This window comes from Palaemon carinicauda, chromosome 4, assembly GCF_036898095.1.
Source record: "Palaemon carinicauda isolate YSFRI2023 chromosome 4, ASM3689809v2, whole genome shotgun sequence".
Lineage (NCBI taxonomy): Eukaryota > Metazoa > Arthropoda > Malacostraca > Decapoda > Palaemonidae > Palaemon > Palaemon carinicauda.
In genome coordinates, this window is record NC_090728.1 from 71235743 (window position 1) to 71254776 (window position 19034).

General features: G+C 46.5%; 1 protein-coding gene and 1 pseudogene across 1 annotated transcript in view; both read right to left on the reverse strand.

Annotated features, from left to right (window-relative positions):
• Positions 1 to 19034, reverse strand: part of Ide (Insulin degrading metalloproteinase) — a 511525-nt gene that overhangs the window by 447318 nt on the left and 45173 nt on the right. The window contains exons 3-4 of the mRNA XM_068372359.1: positions 16937 to 17144; positions 16603 to 16772 (exon numbers count right to left, since the gene is read on the reverse strand). Coding sequence (XP_068228460.1) covers positions 16603 to 16772; positions 16937 to 17144 — 378 coding nt within the window. The remainder of the gene's footprint in view (positions 1 to 16602; positions 16773 to 16936; positions 17145 to 19034) is intronic.
• LOC137640361 (5S ribosomal RNA) lies at positions 10682 to 10800 on the reverse strand (annotated as a pseudogene).

Here is a 19034-nt window from a genome sequence, read left to right on the forward strand (position 1 = left end):
TCCACACCCGAAACATGCTGCTAACGCCCATCTACACTCATTCTTTTTATGCCCTACTTTCCCACACCTATAACACTTCTCTTCACGGACACAACTACCTGACCTACCTCGCTGCGCACTAGCACTCCTATCCCTCCAAACCTGATTCCCTGGCCTAAACCCATCATTTGTCCTTACAGGTTTTCCCACATTACTCACCCTGACACTCCTATCTACTACACTATCAGCTACCCTCATCGGTCCTCTCATAACAGCATCTCTATAACTAACAAATTCTGTCACACTTTCTTCCATTCCAGTTCTTACACTCACAGATTTACTTTCTTTCATACATCTATCTAACTCATAATCCTCAACTATCTCTAGTATATCATCCCATGTCAATCTCTCTTGCGTCCACCTCATTTTCTCCTTCCGTTTCAAATTAATAAATTCACACACATTCTCAGGTACTGTTGCCAAAAACTTCCTCATCAACTCCTTATTCTCATTTATTCCTTCATCCCCATACTTCTTCCTAGTTAACGTTTCCAACCTACATACGTACATTGATATAGCTTCTCCTGCACTCATCCTTGCCTCATCAAAATCATTCTTACGCTTATACCTAACACTCCCTTTTATACGTTTCACCTGTTCAATTATTCTCTTTTTCACACTTTCATAATCAACATCCCCTACACTCATTATCACACCATACATCGTCAACAAATATCCAGTTAAATATTCTCCAAACTCCCTAGCCCAAACTCTCTTACTATCACCATACTTATCCTGACAATATCTCACATACTCCTTGAAAAATTCATATACATCCCTACTACTATGCTCATTGAACCTTTCACACCGAGGTACCTCTCTCATAAATACAGTCTTACACACATCACGTTCATTCTCACTGTTATCATCACTGCTACCTTCCCTCTTGTTTCCTACTTCCTCGCTAGAATATAAAGAATCTAATTCCACAGTCATACTCCTATCCTTGATCATACTCTTCCTAGCCCTTTTCTTACTCGCCACTTTCACCCATTCACGATCGTCCTTGCTATCAGCCTGACACTTTTTCTTCTCTTTCTTCACATCACTTTTACCTTTCCTTTCATCTTTCCTCTCACCTTTCTGTTCATCCTTACTATGCCTAATTCCCTTATCTTCAATCTCACTATCACTATTACTATTACTATCACTATCACTTCCTTTCCCATTACCACCTACCTTAACCTTCTCTTCCAATGTCAACCCATTACCCATAGCAGAGGCCACTCCTCCGACTGCACCTTCACCCATGAAAGTTTTCATCATTCCCATTACCTGCCCCATCATAGCTTCCATTCGTTCCTCTTTCTCACGAATCCTTATCTCAACACCCTCTTCCACTCTCTCTACAGTTCCCTTTAGTGCTTTCAGTTCCTTTCGCATCTCCTCATTCTCACAACTCAACCTCGCATTCTCACGCAACAATTTCTCTTTCTCTACAGACAACTTCTCCTCACGCTCCTTAATCAGCCGCAATTCCTCCCTCAGTAACTTGTTCTGCTCTTCCATTTTCATCAACCTTAATCTAATTTCTTATCCTAATGCAGTCCTTTGTCCAAGAGTCTAGCTTCAATCCCACCTCGGCAGTCCCTGTTCGGGTGCCAAAATAATGTGGCGGGATGTTGCAAAAACAACCCCCACACCCTTGAATCTTACTTCTGACAATTGTCTCCGCAACACAAACTTTCCCCTGACGTTATCTAAAACCAGACTCTTAGACAAAAGGACAAAATAAACAGAAACATGACCTTAAAACTATATATTTCTTACAAACTATAATAAATCAAACCAAACAATCCACACAAAAAAAAAATTTAAACTAATCAAAACTTAACACTTTAAACTAGAATCACCAGCATCAAAAACTTTACACTATATATACCATAAACACCATCCAAATAAACGCAAAAAAACCCCTAACAAACTTAAATCTAAACCGCACACCAACTCAAAATATATGTTTATATATATTGCGACACCAACACTGTCGCCACACACAAGCCGAACTGTCTTTTCACGGCAAACTACCACTATATGGTAAACAGGAGTCTCTCTTAATATGCCATAACGGCCTCAACTCCTTGAGTCACAGGTGCCAATATCATCATCATCATCTTCATCCTCATCGTCATCATCATCATCATCAATCCAAATACACAGGCCAGTTCGTCAACAGTTGAGCAGTCAAATGAGCAGTACAAACAAAATCGTAATACAGGCCAGGTCATCAACAATGCATCCACTTTCTAAAAAATGGAGTCACTCCAAAGGAGGAATCATAGCTCAGAAAATAAATAATCACTTCCAACGCTGGTAAGAAAAATATATAAATCCAGCGTTCACACAACTGCCTCAGGACGCAGTCAATCAAAAAAAAGCATTCTCCCAAGACATTCACCACTGTCGTAACCTAACTAAAAACATAAACAAACAATCTCATTTAAACCAAGTCTTTCTCACCACAAACAATCGATTCTCTCTCTCTCTCTCTCTCTCTCTCTCTCTCTCTCTCTCTCTCTCTCTCTCTCTCTCTCTTTCTCTATGTTGCCCCCCAACCTGACTCTGATGCGTCTGAAAACAACACTAGGTCTGGGTTCTTCTTGTGTAAGGAGATCCCTTCCCCTAACAAGGCTGGATCCAGCCACCACTTCAGAAGATTCTTGACTTCTGTTGGAATGGGGAAGGAAAAGGAGTCTTCGTGCGTCTTTCTGTTCCACGTCTTTGAAAGATAGTGCTGAAGAGGCCTTAGATGGAGTCTCCCCAGAGAGACAAACTGTTCGAGGGAGGATAGAGTCCCCAGCAAACTCATCCACTCCTTCGCTGAGCACCTCTTCTTGTCCAGGAAAGTTCTGACTTTTATGAGACACTTGGTCTGTCTTTCCTGTGAGGGAGAAGCCCGAAAAAGAACTGAATTCAGAACTATCCCCAAATAGAGAATAGTCTGATTCGGCTTGATCTGAGACTTCTCCCTGTTGATGACCAGGCCTAGATCTTGAGCCATCATAAAAGTCTTCCGTAAATCCTCCAGACATTTCTCCCTCGATCGTGAACGAATCAGCCAATCGTCCAGATAGAAGGATATCCTTATCCCCTCCTGATGCAGCCAGCCTGACACATTCGCCATTATCCTGGTGAAGACTTGAGGAGCCGTGCTGAGACCGAAGCAAAGAGCTCTGAATTGGAAGCACTTGCCCTGCATTACAAATCTCAGGTACTTCCTTGAAGTCGGATGGATGGGGACATGGAAATACGCGTCCTGCAAGTCGAGGGACACCATCCAGTCCCCTGGACGTACTGATGCCAGCACCGACTGAGTCGTCTCCATGGAGAACTTTGTCTTCTCCACAAAGACGTTGAGAGAGCTGACATCCAGGACGGGTCTCCATCCGCCCGAGTTCTTGGGGACCAGAAACAGGCGATTGTAAAAGCCTGGGGAGGATAGATCCCGAACCGGTTCTATCGCTCCCTTGTCTAGCATTTGGTCGACTAGGTCTATTAGGGCCTTCTGTTTCCCTGGATCTGTGTACCAGGCTACTAAGGCCAGCAGAGCATCTGCGAGAGGAGGTTTCTTCAGAAAGGGGATCTTGTAGCCTTCCTTGATGACTGAGAGGGACCAGGTGTCTGCCCCTCTCCTCTTCCAAGACTGCCAATAACCTGACAGTCTTGCGCCTACTGTCTGGAGGAGACGAACTTCATTTTCTGGAGCGAGGTCTGAAAGAACCCCTGGAAGATCTTGGTCCTGATTCTTGCCTTCTACCTCTAAAATCTGGTCTTGAAGAAGTAGACCTGCCCCGAAAGGGCTGCTGGAATCTCTTTTCCTCCCGCTTCGAAGAAGAAGGAGTGGCTGCCAAGGGCTTACGAGCAAAACAAGATAAAAGGTCTTGGTTGGCTTTTTGGGCCAGAGAAAGCGTAATGTCTTTAACCAGGGACTCGGGAAAAAGATGTTGAGACAGGGGGGCGTAAAGAAGCTCAGACTTTTGTGCAATGGTAACAGACCTTGAAGCAAAAGAGCAAAGCAGGGCTCTCTTCTTTAGGATCCCAGCTGAAAACAGCGCAGCAAACTCATTCGCCCCATCTCTGAGGGCCTTGTCCATACAGGACATAATACTGGTAAGGTCCCTAGTTCCTTCCATCTGGTCAGTTTTCCTTGCCAGAGTCCCAAGCGACCAGTCAAGAAAACTAAAAACCTCAAAGGCTCTAAAAACACCTTTGACGAGATGATCCAGCTCCGACATCGACCACATGACCTTGGCTGAGTTGAGAGCATGCCTTCTAGCAGAGTCCACTAAGCCAGAGAAGTCACCCTTGGAGGAGGAAGGCACTCCCAGACCCAAAGGTACCCCAGTTGCATACCACATACCCGCTTTTGAAGCAAGACGAGCTGGTGGAAACGAGAAGGAAGTCTTAACTGCTTGTCTCCGCTCCTTCATCCAGTCATCAATCTTTGCAAGAGCCTTCTTTGCGGAAATCGACAGTTTCATCTTGATGAAGGCCGACTGTTTCTTGGCCTTCTTTCTGTTAAATTGGGATTGAGGAGATTGAGGGGCAGCAGGTTGGAATTCCTCTCCAAAAAGTTCAAGAAGGGAGCGAGAGAGAACTTTGTAATCTCCAGCAGCGTCGGCAGGATTATCATCGTCATTAGAAACCTCCTCGAGGTCCTGATCCACATCTGCAACATCCTTCGAACGAGAAGAAGGTTCCTTAGAACCCGACAAGGGCAAATCAAAGGAATCGTCCTGCAAAAGACGGGTTGCATCCTGGAGACCAGCGCTAGAAGAATCCTTGGAACGAGAGGTAGTATCGTCCCGAAGAGGAAGGCTGGTATCGCCCTGGCACCGAGAACGAGAGGCAGTATTGTTCTGGTGCCGAGAGCGAGAGGCGGTATCGTCCTGGCGTCGAGAACGAGAGGCGGTATCGTCATGGCGTCGTGAACGAGAGGCGGTATCGTCCAGGCGTCGAGAACTAGGGTCGGTATCGTCGTGAACGAGAGGAGGTATCGTCCTGGCGTCGTGAACGAGAGGCGGTATCGTCGTGGCGAAGCGAACGAGAGGAGGTATCGTGCTGGTATCGTGAACGGGAGGCGGTATCGTCCTGGCATCGAGAAAGAGAAGCAGTATCGTTCGATAAAGTATCGTCTCGGTATCGGGAACGAGAAACCGTATCGTCCTGGTATCGAGAAGAAGTATCGCCTTGCGAAAGCACACATTCCTCATCCTGGCGTAGAGAGGGAGAAGTTTTCTTTAGAGAAGAACTCCGTTCTCTCTTAGAAGCAGACTTCTTGATAGGTAACGAGTCGTCTTTACGCCTATCAGACTGGGCGTGAGGGCGGCTAAATGCTTGCACTAACGTAAAAAGTTGTTCCTGCATGACAGACATAAAGGATTTAGCAACATCAGCTGGGTCTTGCGGCCCCGAAGGGGAGGGCTGACGAATAACACTCGTAGAAGGGGGAGGATCTTCGGCAGTAGGCTTAGGCTTCGCCCTTTTCACAGGCACGGAGTCGAAATCATCCTCCGACGGACAAGGTTCATAACTGCTAGAACCGGGAGAGAAAGAACGAGACAGTTCGTCGCGGTTCCATCTCCTCTTAGTAGGTCTTGACGCTTCACACTTCCATTTACGTCTGGGCGAATTCGGAGAAGAAATTAACACATCCGACACGTCTTTTCCGTGACGGTCAAGAATAGCCTGGGAATCGGCAACAGGGCTGTTTGAGGCGACGGCTGACCGAGGGTACGTACCTCTCACCCCCTTTCGGTCATCGACGTACCTTCTCCCTTGGTCCTGGGAGCTTGGTAGAGGTCTAGGCCTAGGGTAATGACAGGTTCGGTCAGTCGCCACCTCCACTGCACTAACACAAGCACTTTCACTATCCTTACCTTTAAAGGCCTCCAGTTGTTCTTTAAGGGCCTTCAACTCGGCAGCCAGGCTAGCGTACCGAGGGTCATCCGCAGATACGTATCCTGTAGGAGGTGCAGGAGTTACTAACTCAAGGGAAGGATCAACTTCCAAAGAGGAATCAATTATAGGTTCAAAAGATAAATCTAAACTAAGTTCGTCTTCCTTACCATTAACAGACTTAGACTTAGACCTAGAAGCTCTCCTAACTCTATCGAGCTCTAGTTTACGCACATATCGCTTCATAATCAACCAATCCTTTTCATCCAAAACTTTACATTCCCCGCACCTATTATTAAGGGCACAAACAAAACCCCTACAATTCAAACACACGGTGTGAGGGTCTACCGCCATTTTTGGTAGTCTCACCTTACATTCCTCATTCGCACAGACACGGTAATGACTCTTTTCACTCATAATGAAAACAGCAAAAAAGCAAAGAGATAACAAAAAACACGATTGCCAAAACCCCAAATCAGAGTGCTTCACCAAAAAGCAGACTGGTACACCGATACAGGGAAAGCGAAGAAAAACTCTTAATGACGGACCAACGTGTTGTCGATCCGGCCGGCAGAGATGAACTGAAGAACAGAAAACGGGAATGATTCCTCCTACCACCCTTTAACAGGTGTTACCACCCAACCACCACAAGGCGGTTACCACGTTTAGAAAAATTCTGCCGAAATAGAGATTATTAGCTATGTATATACAACTGCCAGGTAAGTTCTATTCATAAAATTGGTAATTGCTCTTGTGAAAATACATCTCGTATGATAATAGGAAAGTACAAAAATTATTAAACGAACTTCAGATAACACCGAAAACCAGAAATCTTAAGTACATATATGTTATGCTGTCAGCTAAAGCCAAAGGTCAGCTGAAAAAATTGAATGGCGTTTTAATCACTGTCTATGGCCATACATAGATTTAAGCAAAGTAAAAGTTTATATTATGTGTAATATTTACCTGGCCGTTTCTAAGGAAACAAAGATTTCTATCAAATCTGTTCTATGTGTGTATACCTCTGAGAGAGAGAGAGAGAGAGAGAGAGAGAGAGAGAGAGAGAGAGAGAGACGTATTCATATAACTAATAAGAGAGAGACGTATTCATATAACAACTAATAAGAGAGACGTATTCATATGATAACTAATAAGAGAGACGTATTCATATGATAACTAATAAGAGAGAGAGACGTATTCATATGATAACTAATAAGAGAGAGAGACGTATTCATATGATAAAGAGAGAGAGACGTATTCATATGATAACTAATAAGAGAGAGAGAGACGTATTCATATGATAACTAATAAGAGAGAGAGAGGCATATTCATATGATAACTAATAATAATAGCTATAAACAAAATGTATGAAAACATGATATTCTATTACAAATTGGTGCTGTAATTCTATTGAATAGGCTAAAAAATAATTCTTTGTTATTTGCAATACTCTTGAGATCAGCTGATCACAACCATATATAAAAAACAATGTAGTTTGTTGATTGCTAAGTTGCAATTGACATTAAGAAAATAGCATACAAAAATGTATTTTCATATGATTTTATATAATTTTACTTTTATTTATTGTACAATAAATAGTTGATAGTTGAACTATAATTGAAAATGTTACTGTTAAGCTCTTATAGACTGCTGATTGATGTAAAAACAGTCACACCTGTTTTCATAGTTTGTTCGCTAAGATTTATGTTAATTACATGAATGTTTACGTTAAATATAAGTATTTTAAATTGTTTTTATATCCCTTAATTATTATTTACAGTAAAGTCACATATTTTGAGTTCTTTTAACAGTCAACCAGTAATATTATGACTTCGATACTTGGGGCGAAGAGACAGGAAGTCAAACAAAATGACTCAAAAATGACAAATTCGAAGATAATTTGTATTTTTCCTAACCATACAAACCTTAGCTATTTACATTGGGTTTACCTTTTAGCGCAGCTGAAATGGCGAGCCATTAGATTTTAACGAGGGTGTATTACCCCCGCGCTAGTTAGCGGGGGGGTAGGGGAGTGGTAGCTAGCTACCCCTCCCCCCCTCACACAGATGAATGCTCACTTTCACTTAGAGGTAGGACTTGTCTTGGGGGACAGGGCTGGCGGGCAAATATGTGTAAATAGCTAAGGTTTGTATGGTTAGGAAAAATACAAATTATCTTCGAATTTGTCATTTGTTCCGTAACCGAAATACAAACCACGCTATTTACATTGGGTGACTTACCCATTAGGTAGGGTGGAAAGTCCCCAGCCATACTGGCTTTGGCTTTACCCGGGGACTCAGAATCCGAGTGAGTCACACTCGAGAAAAGGAGTCCCTGCACCTCACAAGTTCCTTGCTCCGCAAGGAACCGTGTGGCCTACATAAGCTTGTGTGTGAAGGAAGAAGTGTGACCCGTCCTAGGCAGTTGACCTGGAGTTCCAGAAGGAACTCTGGGTTAGGACGTTCCCAATACCACCTCATCAGGGTATGGGGGACGCGACAGTATTGACTCAATACTCGGAACACAAGGAAGCATGGTTTACCTGCAGAGGTTCGAGGTCAGCTATGCAGAGACCAGGATGCTGCTTCCCCGTAGAGGGGATGATGAAGAAAGAAATAAGGGCCAGACATACTTCTTTCGTTCATGCAGACTAAAACCTGATAACAATGCCCTCAACCTTCTGCTACCTGTCCAAAAAGGAGCCTGAGGTTAGACCAGCTGTTGTGTAGCCACCACAGAGCGATAGAAAACGTATCGAGACTCATGTGGGTCACGCCCTGCAGGAAGTGGGCTGCGAAAGTCATTAGACGCATCCAGACTCCAGCTTGTAGCACCTGCGTCACAGAGTAGTATTACTCGAAGGCGAGGGACGTTGCGATGGATCCAACATCGTGCTGTAGGGCGACGTGACGGGGGAGGGTCTGGAGACAGGTCGAGATGAATGTCCTTGAGTCCGGGCTGAAGAGGTATACTGGCGACTCTCCCCCGTGTCCTCCTTGTGCTCCCAAATCGGCTGCAACTGAGGACAAACTGCAGCTGTTCCCAAAGCTAACCTCTCGATTCCTTTACTGGCACGAAAGAGAAGGTCTTGGGACATCAGATACAGAATGGAGACTCGAAATCTTGAAGGAATTGGAACGAAGGGCCAGGACCCCCAGATTCTGAGTCTAGCCAACAACTCAGGAGCGAACCTGAATGTTGCCTTCCCCTCTTCCTTAGAAAGGGTGGAGTCGTACGAGACCAAGAAGATTGCTTACACACTGGCCGTGGCCAGAGTGAGCAGGAGACCCAAGGCGGAATACAATCCGAGGCCTGTCGTAAAGGGTCTTGAGAAGATCTCTTAAAGGACTAAAAGTCCGAGCCATGCTCCAAGTTGGAGGTCTTCCTCCGACTATGGCAGGGACGATCGTAGCTTCGCATGAGCGAGGAAAGATCCAGCGGGCAGGAAAAAGTTATTCCTTTAAGCCTGAAGGTCAGGGAAAGGCTGAGCGACAGGCTTCATTGCCGAGAGCGGAAAGGAGTTTCCTCCCGCCGAAAGGCAATAAGACCGTTATTGCTGGAGAAGAGGCCTCAAGGGAAGAGGTATATCTCCCACGGCACCAACCACCGAAGACTCTTCACTTTGCCTGGAAGACCCCTGCGGATGACTATCGCAGATGACACGACCTCCGTACCGCGACTGTAGCGGGTTGTCTCTTCTTGAGGAGGAGGCGTAGTGTCTCCAGGCATGAAGCCGAAGCGACGCCCCGGTTCGGGAGAGATGTCGCGGTGTGGTTGTTTGAGTAGTCTGCGCCGTGGGAGAAGCTCTCCCGGGAGTTCCGTCAGGGGAAGCAGAGGGTCCAGAAACCGTTCTGAGCATAGTCCCAGTGGAGCTCTCCCATTGAAAGGTTGACAGACAACCTGGTCTTGTTGAGACCCATTGTCCACAGACAAAAAGGAGGGAAGAAGCAGGCGTCGAAGTTGTCCCACCATCACTGGAATGCATCTTGCCAGAGTCTCGGGGTCTGAGACTGGGGGGAAGAACAGCGGAAGCTTGAGGTTCCAAGCTGTCGCGATCAGGTCCCCCAGACCAGGACTTGCTGGTTACTCAAGGTCAAAGACCCCCAGGTACACTCTCTCTACGAGGCTCTGCTCGGATAGTCGGAGAGAACATTCCTCTGCCTGGAATGAGAGAGCCGATGGTGGTATTGAGAGAATCTCAATCATCCCGGTATCTCTACTGCAAGATGTGAAGGTGTGAAAATGCGTCCCCTGCTGGTTAGAACACGCCAGAATCATGAAGTCGACGCGCACGGGGCGACTCGGCAGGAGCTGTAGGATCTGTAGTCTGCCTGAATGATGGAGAGGTATCCTTCAGGTCTTGACCATAGGCCTGGACCGGAACATGCCCCCCCCCCTCCTTTCCTTTGACGAGTCCGAGAACAGCATCAAGAATGTGGGGAAAGGACGAGAATATCCACTACCATCAAGAGGTTCCATAGGTCAACACCCATTGCAGGTCTAATAGTACCGCTGGTCCCATAGGGGCCAGGAAGTCCGGTTAAAAGTTGCCTGAAACCACCAGAACTTGGACCGCCCCACATGGAACTTATCCTGAGGCGACCGTTCGGACTATAAACGGGTCAATGAGGAAAGAACTAGGAAACGTTCCAAGGTAGGGCTGAAAGCTCAGCTTGACTGAAAACAGGTACTGCGACTCTCCTCAGTCTTGCCACAGTCAACTGAAGGGAAGGCTCGGAGGATGTGGCAACAGAATCTGGCGTCCCCAGGTGGTCACCCATCCAAGTACCGACCAGAACCGACGTTGCTTAACCTCGCTGGACGGAGGAGAAGCGGGGTTTCCAACGTGGTAAGGCCGTTGACTCAATATCATGGCCAGATACTCCAGATGTTGAGGCAGAGGAAGAGAAGGCTCCAAGCAAAATACCATGAACCCACACTCATGGTAAGCATCCGGAAGCTTGTCCCGGCGCTGGAAAAGGTCGAACCCGAGCCTACCGGAGTTGACCAGCCCTCCAAAAAGCAGAGGAGGCGGAAGCCTGCACCTGAGCGGCCATGAGGAAAGCAGGGAGAGTTCTCTGGGGAAAAAAACCTGCTATGCCACGGCGGGATAGCCACACTGCATCATAAGCAGGAATACTTGCAGTCTAGGCTGAATTCGACGAGCTCCCTAGAAGATGGATGGAATGGAAACTGAAAGTACCCGTCCTTCCAATCCAGGGTTTAAGGAGTCCTGTCGCCTCGTTACCAGTCTGATCGATTCTGCTGTTCTACGCTGGCCGAAGTTTGTTCGACAAACTTGATCAGGGCTGAGAGGTCAACTACGGAACTCCCCTCTCAGATCCTTCCTTACAAGAAAGGATCGACTGAAGAGGCCGAGGGTGAAGCCGTCGATGATCCTATGGAGGACCTTCGCCTAAGGTATGGATCATTCTGCCCAACCGGGCAACTCTTGCCGATGCTATGGCATAGAGGTTCAGAGACACTGAACTCGCTGACAGAGACGGCAGGCGCAATATCCTTGGCTGATCACAGAGATTGTGCGGGAATGGGCATCGGAAAGCTGTCATCCGGATGAGTAACCTTAAGCATCCTCCCAGCGAGAAACCTGCAATCCTAGAGTTCGTGAACTCTGCCGCTCCTTTTAGGACTATGCCCTCCCGGGGGAGCCTCCCGTGCCATCTGTTCCTGACAGGAGGAAACTGCAATTGGACACCTTGTCCCAGTTGTCGTAGCCGATAACTTAGGCCGACGTGGTTGAAAGAAAAGGGCGCTGGAGCCCAGCAGAGTCTGGAAGAAAGCGCCCTGAAGGAGTGAAAACGGAAGTCGATTTCCTCCGCAAAGCCGCTGTCTAAGTCTCTGTCCTTGGGCACAAACAAACTCTTCTCAAGGATGGAAGGGTGTCTGAGGTCGTCGACCTCTACAGATGAGACACCCGAAGGAAGCCCTCAGTCAGCGCGTCCAGATGGTACAACATCGAGCTTGTCCGCAAGTTAGATACTTAACGACGAAAGGCCAAGGTGCCTGAGCTCGAGAGGAGGAAAGTACCCATGATCTTCCTGTAGCTTCCTTGAACCAAACCTCAGGCCGTAACCGAGGAGGGAAAGGACCTGGTAAGCCCCCAGAGGAAGGGGTAAGCAGTCACCCCTTGGCCGATGGAGAAATCTCGAACGGAAAGCCCCCCGCCAAAGATCCTTCCAGGGAATGACGGGGAAGGGCTAACCCAGGTTCTGGAAAGAGGAGTGTTGCTCAGACCTCCCTTAAGTTTCTTCCTATTCTTGCAAGTGCCATGCTCTGCGATTACGGGGTGAGGCCGTGTTCTGGAAATACGCTCCTGAAGAACTCGCCAGGATGGCCATGCTGCGAAAACCCCAATGGGAATCGTGGTCGCAATCGCCCTGGAGCTCGCGTGCTGGTAATTCAAAGATTTGCACGTGGGCGAACGTGGAAGCGCCCATGCGCGGTCACGCAGGAACGCAAACGAAGGTGAGCGAAGGAGCGCAAAAGGAGGGCGAGCGTGGTAGGAAGGGCGAGAGCTGGTGGTCGGCGATCGATAACCCATAGACGAGCAATGGATACTGCAAGAATTAAGCCGACGTTCGTGCGAAGAAACACCGTCGGTTGGCGCGACGGAACACCGTCGGTTGGCGCGACGGAACACCGTCGGTTGGCGCGACGGAACACCGTCGGTTGGCGCGACGGAACACCGTCGGTTGGCGCGACGGAACACCGTCGGTTGGCGCGACGGAACACCGTCGGTTGGCGCGACGGAACACCGTCGGTTGGCGCGACGGAACACCGTCGGTTGGCGCGACGGAACACCGTCGGTTGGCGCGACGGAACACCGTCGGTTGGCGCGACGGAACACCGTCGGTTCGCGCGACGGAACACCGTCGGTTCGCGCGACGGAACACCGTCCGTCCGCGCGACGGAATACCGTCAGTTTGCGCGACAGAACACCGTCCTTCCGCGCGACGGAATACCGTCGGTTCGCGCGCGGGCCAACATTGGAGAGCATGTGAGCGGACGCGCCTGAGTGTAGACGTGCAGGCACGTGGGCGTGTGGGCGCGCAGGCGAACGGTCACGCAGGCGCGCAGGCGAACGGTCGCGCGGGCGAACGGTCGCGCGGGCGAACGGTCGCGCGGGCGAACGGTCACGCAGGCGAAAGGTCTCGCGGGCGCGCAGGCGAACGGTCGCGCGGTCGCGAGGGTGGGCAGGTTAATGAGTGCGAGTCCGAGGCGGCGAACGCAAGCGTTAGCGCGATGGCGAGGAAACGCGCTGCCGCGTGGGCGAGGAAGACCGCTGGCGATATGGATCAACAGGCGATCGGTGGTGAGCTGGTGAGCACTAACGCGCAGGTTGGCGATGGCGCGTTGTGGCATGTCGACGCGTTGGCGAGCGATGGCGAGCAGCATGCGCAGGTGGGCGGTCGCGCGATGGCGAGCAGCATGCGCAGGTGGGCGGTCGCGCGATGGCGAGCAGCATGCGCAGGTGGGCGGTCGCGCGATGGCGAGCAGCATGCGCAGGTGGGCGGTCGCGCGATGGCGAGCAGCATGCGCAGGTGGGCGATCGCACGATGGCGAGCAGCATGCGCAGGTGGGCGATGGCGAGCTAGTAGCTGGCGAACCATGTTCCTTCAGAAGTGTTGGAGAACGTTGGCGTGCCGGCTGTAACACACGCGGGCGATCCGGATATCGCCGAGAGACAGGTGATCGCTGACGTGTAGAACGCTCGCTGGCGAGCTGATGATCGCTGACGAGCAGAAGGCATCACGTGGAAGCCTGCGCATAGAAGAAGAGTCCTTGACCCAGACCTGAACCGAAGTTCTAGATCGCGAGGGCGAACGTGGGCGCACAGGGCGCGTAACAGGAACCAACAGGAACAGCAGGGATGATCATCATGAGAGCGCTGACGAACAGGTGAGCGTTGGCGAAAGGAGAGCGCTAGCGATCAGGAAGCGCTGATGAGCAGGAGAGCGCCTGTGCGCTAACACTGAGCAGGAGCAGGAGAGAACACAGCAGAAGGGCGTGCAAGGGAACCCTGACACGCAAGGGAAGAACCCCCGTGGGAGGCAACCCTATACCCCGAAGGGAACGTTGTCCGTCGGGAGACAGATGTCCATCGGAAGACCGTAACCTGTCCGCCGGGAGACTGATGTCCGTTGGAAGACCGTTGTCCGTCGGGAAGACCGTTGCCCGTCGGAAGACAAGATCAGACTGCTGTCCATCTGCACCAAGGCGGAAGATCAAGAAAAAGGAGTTGTAGGCTGCAAATGGAGATTCAAAAAGGCGCCTCTTAGCACCCTTATAGGGAGATGAGAGGCCCTTACGACGAGGCGGACGGTGGGCCTTACGGCGAGGGAGGCCAACTGCAACAGCAGCAGAAGAATCCTCCGAAGAGGAGTCTCTATGAGTGTACTCTCTCGCGAACGAAAGAGAAACACTAAGTAGAAGAGACTGGTCAGCCAGTGACCTAAAAGGAGTAATTCTCCAAAGAGGGGCTCCTGCAGTTGCCCAGCCCCTTGAGCGAAACTGCAGGTGTGACCGCTCAGCACCAAGAGCAAAGTCGCACGAAAAAAAGGCAAGAGAAGAACCCCCCCAAAAGGGGAAAAACTCAAGCCTGGACAGGAAAAACTTCCCTCGGAAGGAAAGTTACCCGCTCAAGGAGGCAAGCCTCCTGAGAGTTCTAAAATGAACTGGAGAGCTGTCCGTCGTCACGGGAGTACTTCCAGTAGAAGGAGACACGCCCCTGATGAAAATACAAGGGGGGAGGCAGCAACAGCCGAATCCCCAGGCCTCAACAAGACAGCTCACACCGTTGCCATATTACAGAAACGACCTAGATCGGTAACTGTAAAAAAATAAAACAAAAATCATTAGTACACATTCATTCCCCCGGGAAGGCTCCGAAAAGGAATCCCGAGGGAAAGCAAACAAGAATTACACAACAGGCACGTGCCCTCACAACCACTTACACTCACGGAAGGAGAGCTGTAACCAAAACAGAATTATAACAATTATAATTATGAAACTATGTAATTATGTAATCTAAAAATGAATGAACACTAAAAAAAGAAGGAAAACCCCGAAAGGAATCGTTCTACAAGCTGAAAAAAAAAAAAAAACAACTACAATTAGATTCATAAACTAATTGAGACAAACTCACAGCGTAGCAACCCCCCCCCCCCCCAACACGGAAAGGAAGCTACAAGGGCGTAGTAACACGTAGTAAAAGGGTGAACGACCTCAAGAGAGAGAGAGAGAGAGAGAGAGAAAGACCGAAGTCAAACTCGATCGCCACCCATAAAAATACGCCGTGGTGGCCTAACTGCCGAGGACACCACGTAGATATCGTACACTACACACACAAATCTGAAAAGGAAACTTACTGATTTCTATACTCAAATATATATACAAACATGAAAACATGTTTACATATATATTGAGTAAAAGAAAAGTAAGCGATTAAGTAAAGACAAAACAAACAATGGCTGCCAAGAAGGACCAAGACAGAGACGTCTGTCACAGTTCGAGCCAAAAGTGAAAGTGAGCATTCATCTGTGTGTGAGGGGGGGAGGGGTAGCTAGCTACCACTCCCCTACCCCCCCGCTAACTAGCGCGGGGGTAATACACCCTCGTTAAATTCTAATGGCTCGCCATTTCAGCTGCGCTAAAAGGTAAACCCAATGTAAATAGCGTGGTTTGTATTTCGGTTACGGAACAACTAGATTTTTATATTTCCATGTATTATTTTTGACAACCAACGTAAATTAGAAACCGACTTAACTCGAAACGACGTAAGTCGATGTATACCTGTAATATAAAATCTGTAAATATATAAACAAGCAGACAAAGCAATAAAGCCTTCATTTTTTTTTCTTTGTAGAGATCAGTTGAATATACAGTACTTTAGTATGCATAAATATGTGCTTTTAGTGGTAAGTTCCATCAATACTGGAGATCACAAAGACACAATTATCAGGTTTCTGTGTTATTTACCAAGCGGTGGAAAGACCATTCCTTCAAATCTAGAAATATACATGTTACATGTACCAAATGCCCACACAGGAGTATATTATCGTTTGTGTATTTTCTAGGCAAATTTTATGCATTAGGCATATCTAGTTATTGTCTCTGACACTTTGTACCTTTCAGCATATCCATATCATAATAATTGTAAATAAATAAATGAGCATACAAAGAAATACAACGGATATACAGCAAACGTTTATTTATGACGCCATCAAAAAGTCATTACATTCTCATTCTAACTTGATCAAAGACAATCGTGCTCTTGAAGGTTATAGGAAATTGTTTTCATTAAAAAAAAAAAAAACTATTTGAAACATGAACTATAAATGTTCTCATAACCAAAAATGCCATAATCTGAATTTTCAAAATTCCAAGCATAGTTTGTGAGTCACAACCCTTAAAATTAACATTGTATACTTATTCAAAATGGGATAGACAACTGGTAGTTAAAGGTTTTACAATTAAGTTCTAGTTAAATTATATTTTATAACTATAAGTTACATAAATTCACAAAACTTATCTAAGTTATGTTAAAAATTTTGAGTATATCTCATTTGGTAAAGCAACATAAAACTTTCAATCCAACCAACCTGAGTGATAGAGGCATATATCATAGAAAATTAATATACATACCTGTTCCAAATTTACTAAAGTCATGTGTGGGGTCTGCTGTTGACTTTTCTAGCTGAGCAAGTCGCCAATAATCATTCTGGACATTCTTTTCATGCTCAGAATTAACTGCATTGACCTCTCGATCAACTCCACTCTCCGTAAACAATGGAGATACAAAAAATTGTGCAAATCTGAAAAAAAAATATAAATTATAACAAAAAAAGACAATGCATCTCATATAGCAATAAAAAGTAGTAACTATCATCATAAAAGAGCACAAAATAATTATTTTATAATGGTATGAAATTGTATTTCTATACAACAATTCATGATGAGCCTCCCAAAACTCACGTACCTGTCTAACGCTCCTGGGAAAGCATCAGGAGCAACATCAAAGTAGTAATTGGTGTGATCAGCTGCAGTGTATGCATTGCTGGAACCACCATGCTCATTTAAATACTTGTTATACTCGTTTTCACAGGGATACTTTTCTGTTCCCATGAAGAGCATGTGTTCACAAAAATGAGCCAACCCTGGGAGCTCACGAGGATCTGACATACTACCTGTTAAGAAAATGCCACAGGAATGAAAATTACATACAGATGACAGAAATAATCAAAATGTCTTTTGAAAAAAAATCTGTATAAGTATTGGTGAGTAAGCTGAGGCTCTTTAATGCTGGATGTATACAAAAACAAACCATGAAATAGTAAGAGTTCTAAAATTAGAAGAACATTCCAAATAGGACAAATTTGGAAATAATTTGCATTTTTCCCCAACTACTACAAACCTGTATTTATTTATATGGATTCGATGAAGCTGGAAGGTAGCCAAGACTAAAAAGTGAGAGATGGCAACCCTACCTAACCACTGTAGTAAGTAGGTAGGGGATGGCAGGGGGCTACCCCAGCCACCTATCTCCGCTGACCGCACGGTGAGCTGCCTCACACTTTTATTGCAGGCAGGACTTATGGTGGACAGGCGATGGCGAGAAAAGTTATATAACGGAATTTGAGCAAAGCGAAAAATCTATTTTTGGGTGAGATAACCATGTCATCCTGATGGAAGGTTCGTTAAAGTAGCTTTCTGAGGGATATTTTGCTACAGTGATACTCCCAAAGAATTAGCCATAGGTCTCCATAATTCTAACTCCTGGCGTGAGTATCCTTATTATATCTTTAAGGATATCGTAAGATATCAGGGGACGTATTTTTTGATACGACACATAGAAATCTTACCCCGAATAGATTTTACTCTTTGAAGGGGAAGAGTGGCAAACGAAGGGGAGCCGTTATCAAGGTACCCAGTACCACTACGGCGCATTATTCCTTGTTGCTTTTAAGCAGGAATAGCCGCAAATAGAGTAGTTTCGGGTGGGGTCTTTCCATTACATAGTTGTTTGTTTTTCTTTTTGAAAGAAGGGTGGGTCCATCAGGACGACATGGCTATCTCACCCAAAAATAGATTTTTCGCTTTGCTCAAACTCCGATTTTTGGGCTCGGCCATGTCGTCCTGATGGAAGCTTAACAGAGAATTAACTTGAAAGTACTATATCTGTGGGCTTGTATAAGTGCCTTTACTTTGGATGAGTTCCTTATATGGTCTCCTAGACCCTTACATATACAGTATGACCTTACCGTTATTTGTCATATCCACTAAGTTTGGAACTAACTTAGGGCTTCCTGGCCCCTGCAGGGAAATTGTCGACTTCGACTACAAGGATTCAAAGTTTGCATTTCTGTAGGAACAAGAAAACTTCTATCGAGATTACCTGGTTGTTCTTTGGAAATTCTACTAACAAGATTTTTATTTTATGGAAAATAAAAGGCTCTGGACATCTTTATTCTTAATTCTGAGGATAAAGAAGATGCAGATACATTCTTTTGTTTTTTATTTTCATAGCCAACAACAAAGTATATTAATGTATCAAGAGAAGGAATCTAGCCTGCATATATGAACATCCTGGTATATATATTTTTTAACCTGTAAGGGAGGAATATACATATATTAATTCATTTGTTAAATGCCACTCAATAATGTGAAATTAATTTGTTTGGTTTCACTTAGATGTTGGATATGCTTCAACACTGTGTACTAATGTTCACACGGCACTGGTGTTATTGGTTAGATTCTGCATCTATATAGAACAGTCTGTAAATCACCATAGTGATTTTTGCTAAAAGGTATTACACTCGAAGGTGCTAACACCTGTTCACCAGATACACTGTTGAGTCCCTAAACAGTCCACTGTTCATCGCAGCACTAGACGACAGGTTTTATGACACTACCTGCCGCCACCACCACAACGTGTTTTATCTCGTGCACTTGCTCGCATAATGTTTATAGAAGACTCTGGATGATTTCCAACCCGTATATGAGCGGAGCCTATCAAACTCCATCTGTTGAAAAAAGTTCAACGAAGAAGCAACTTTTCTTGGATCGTGACCTGCGGG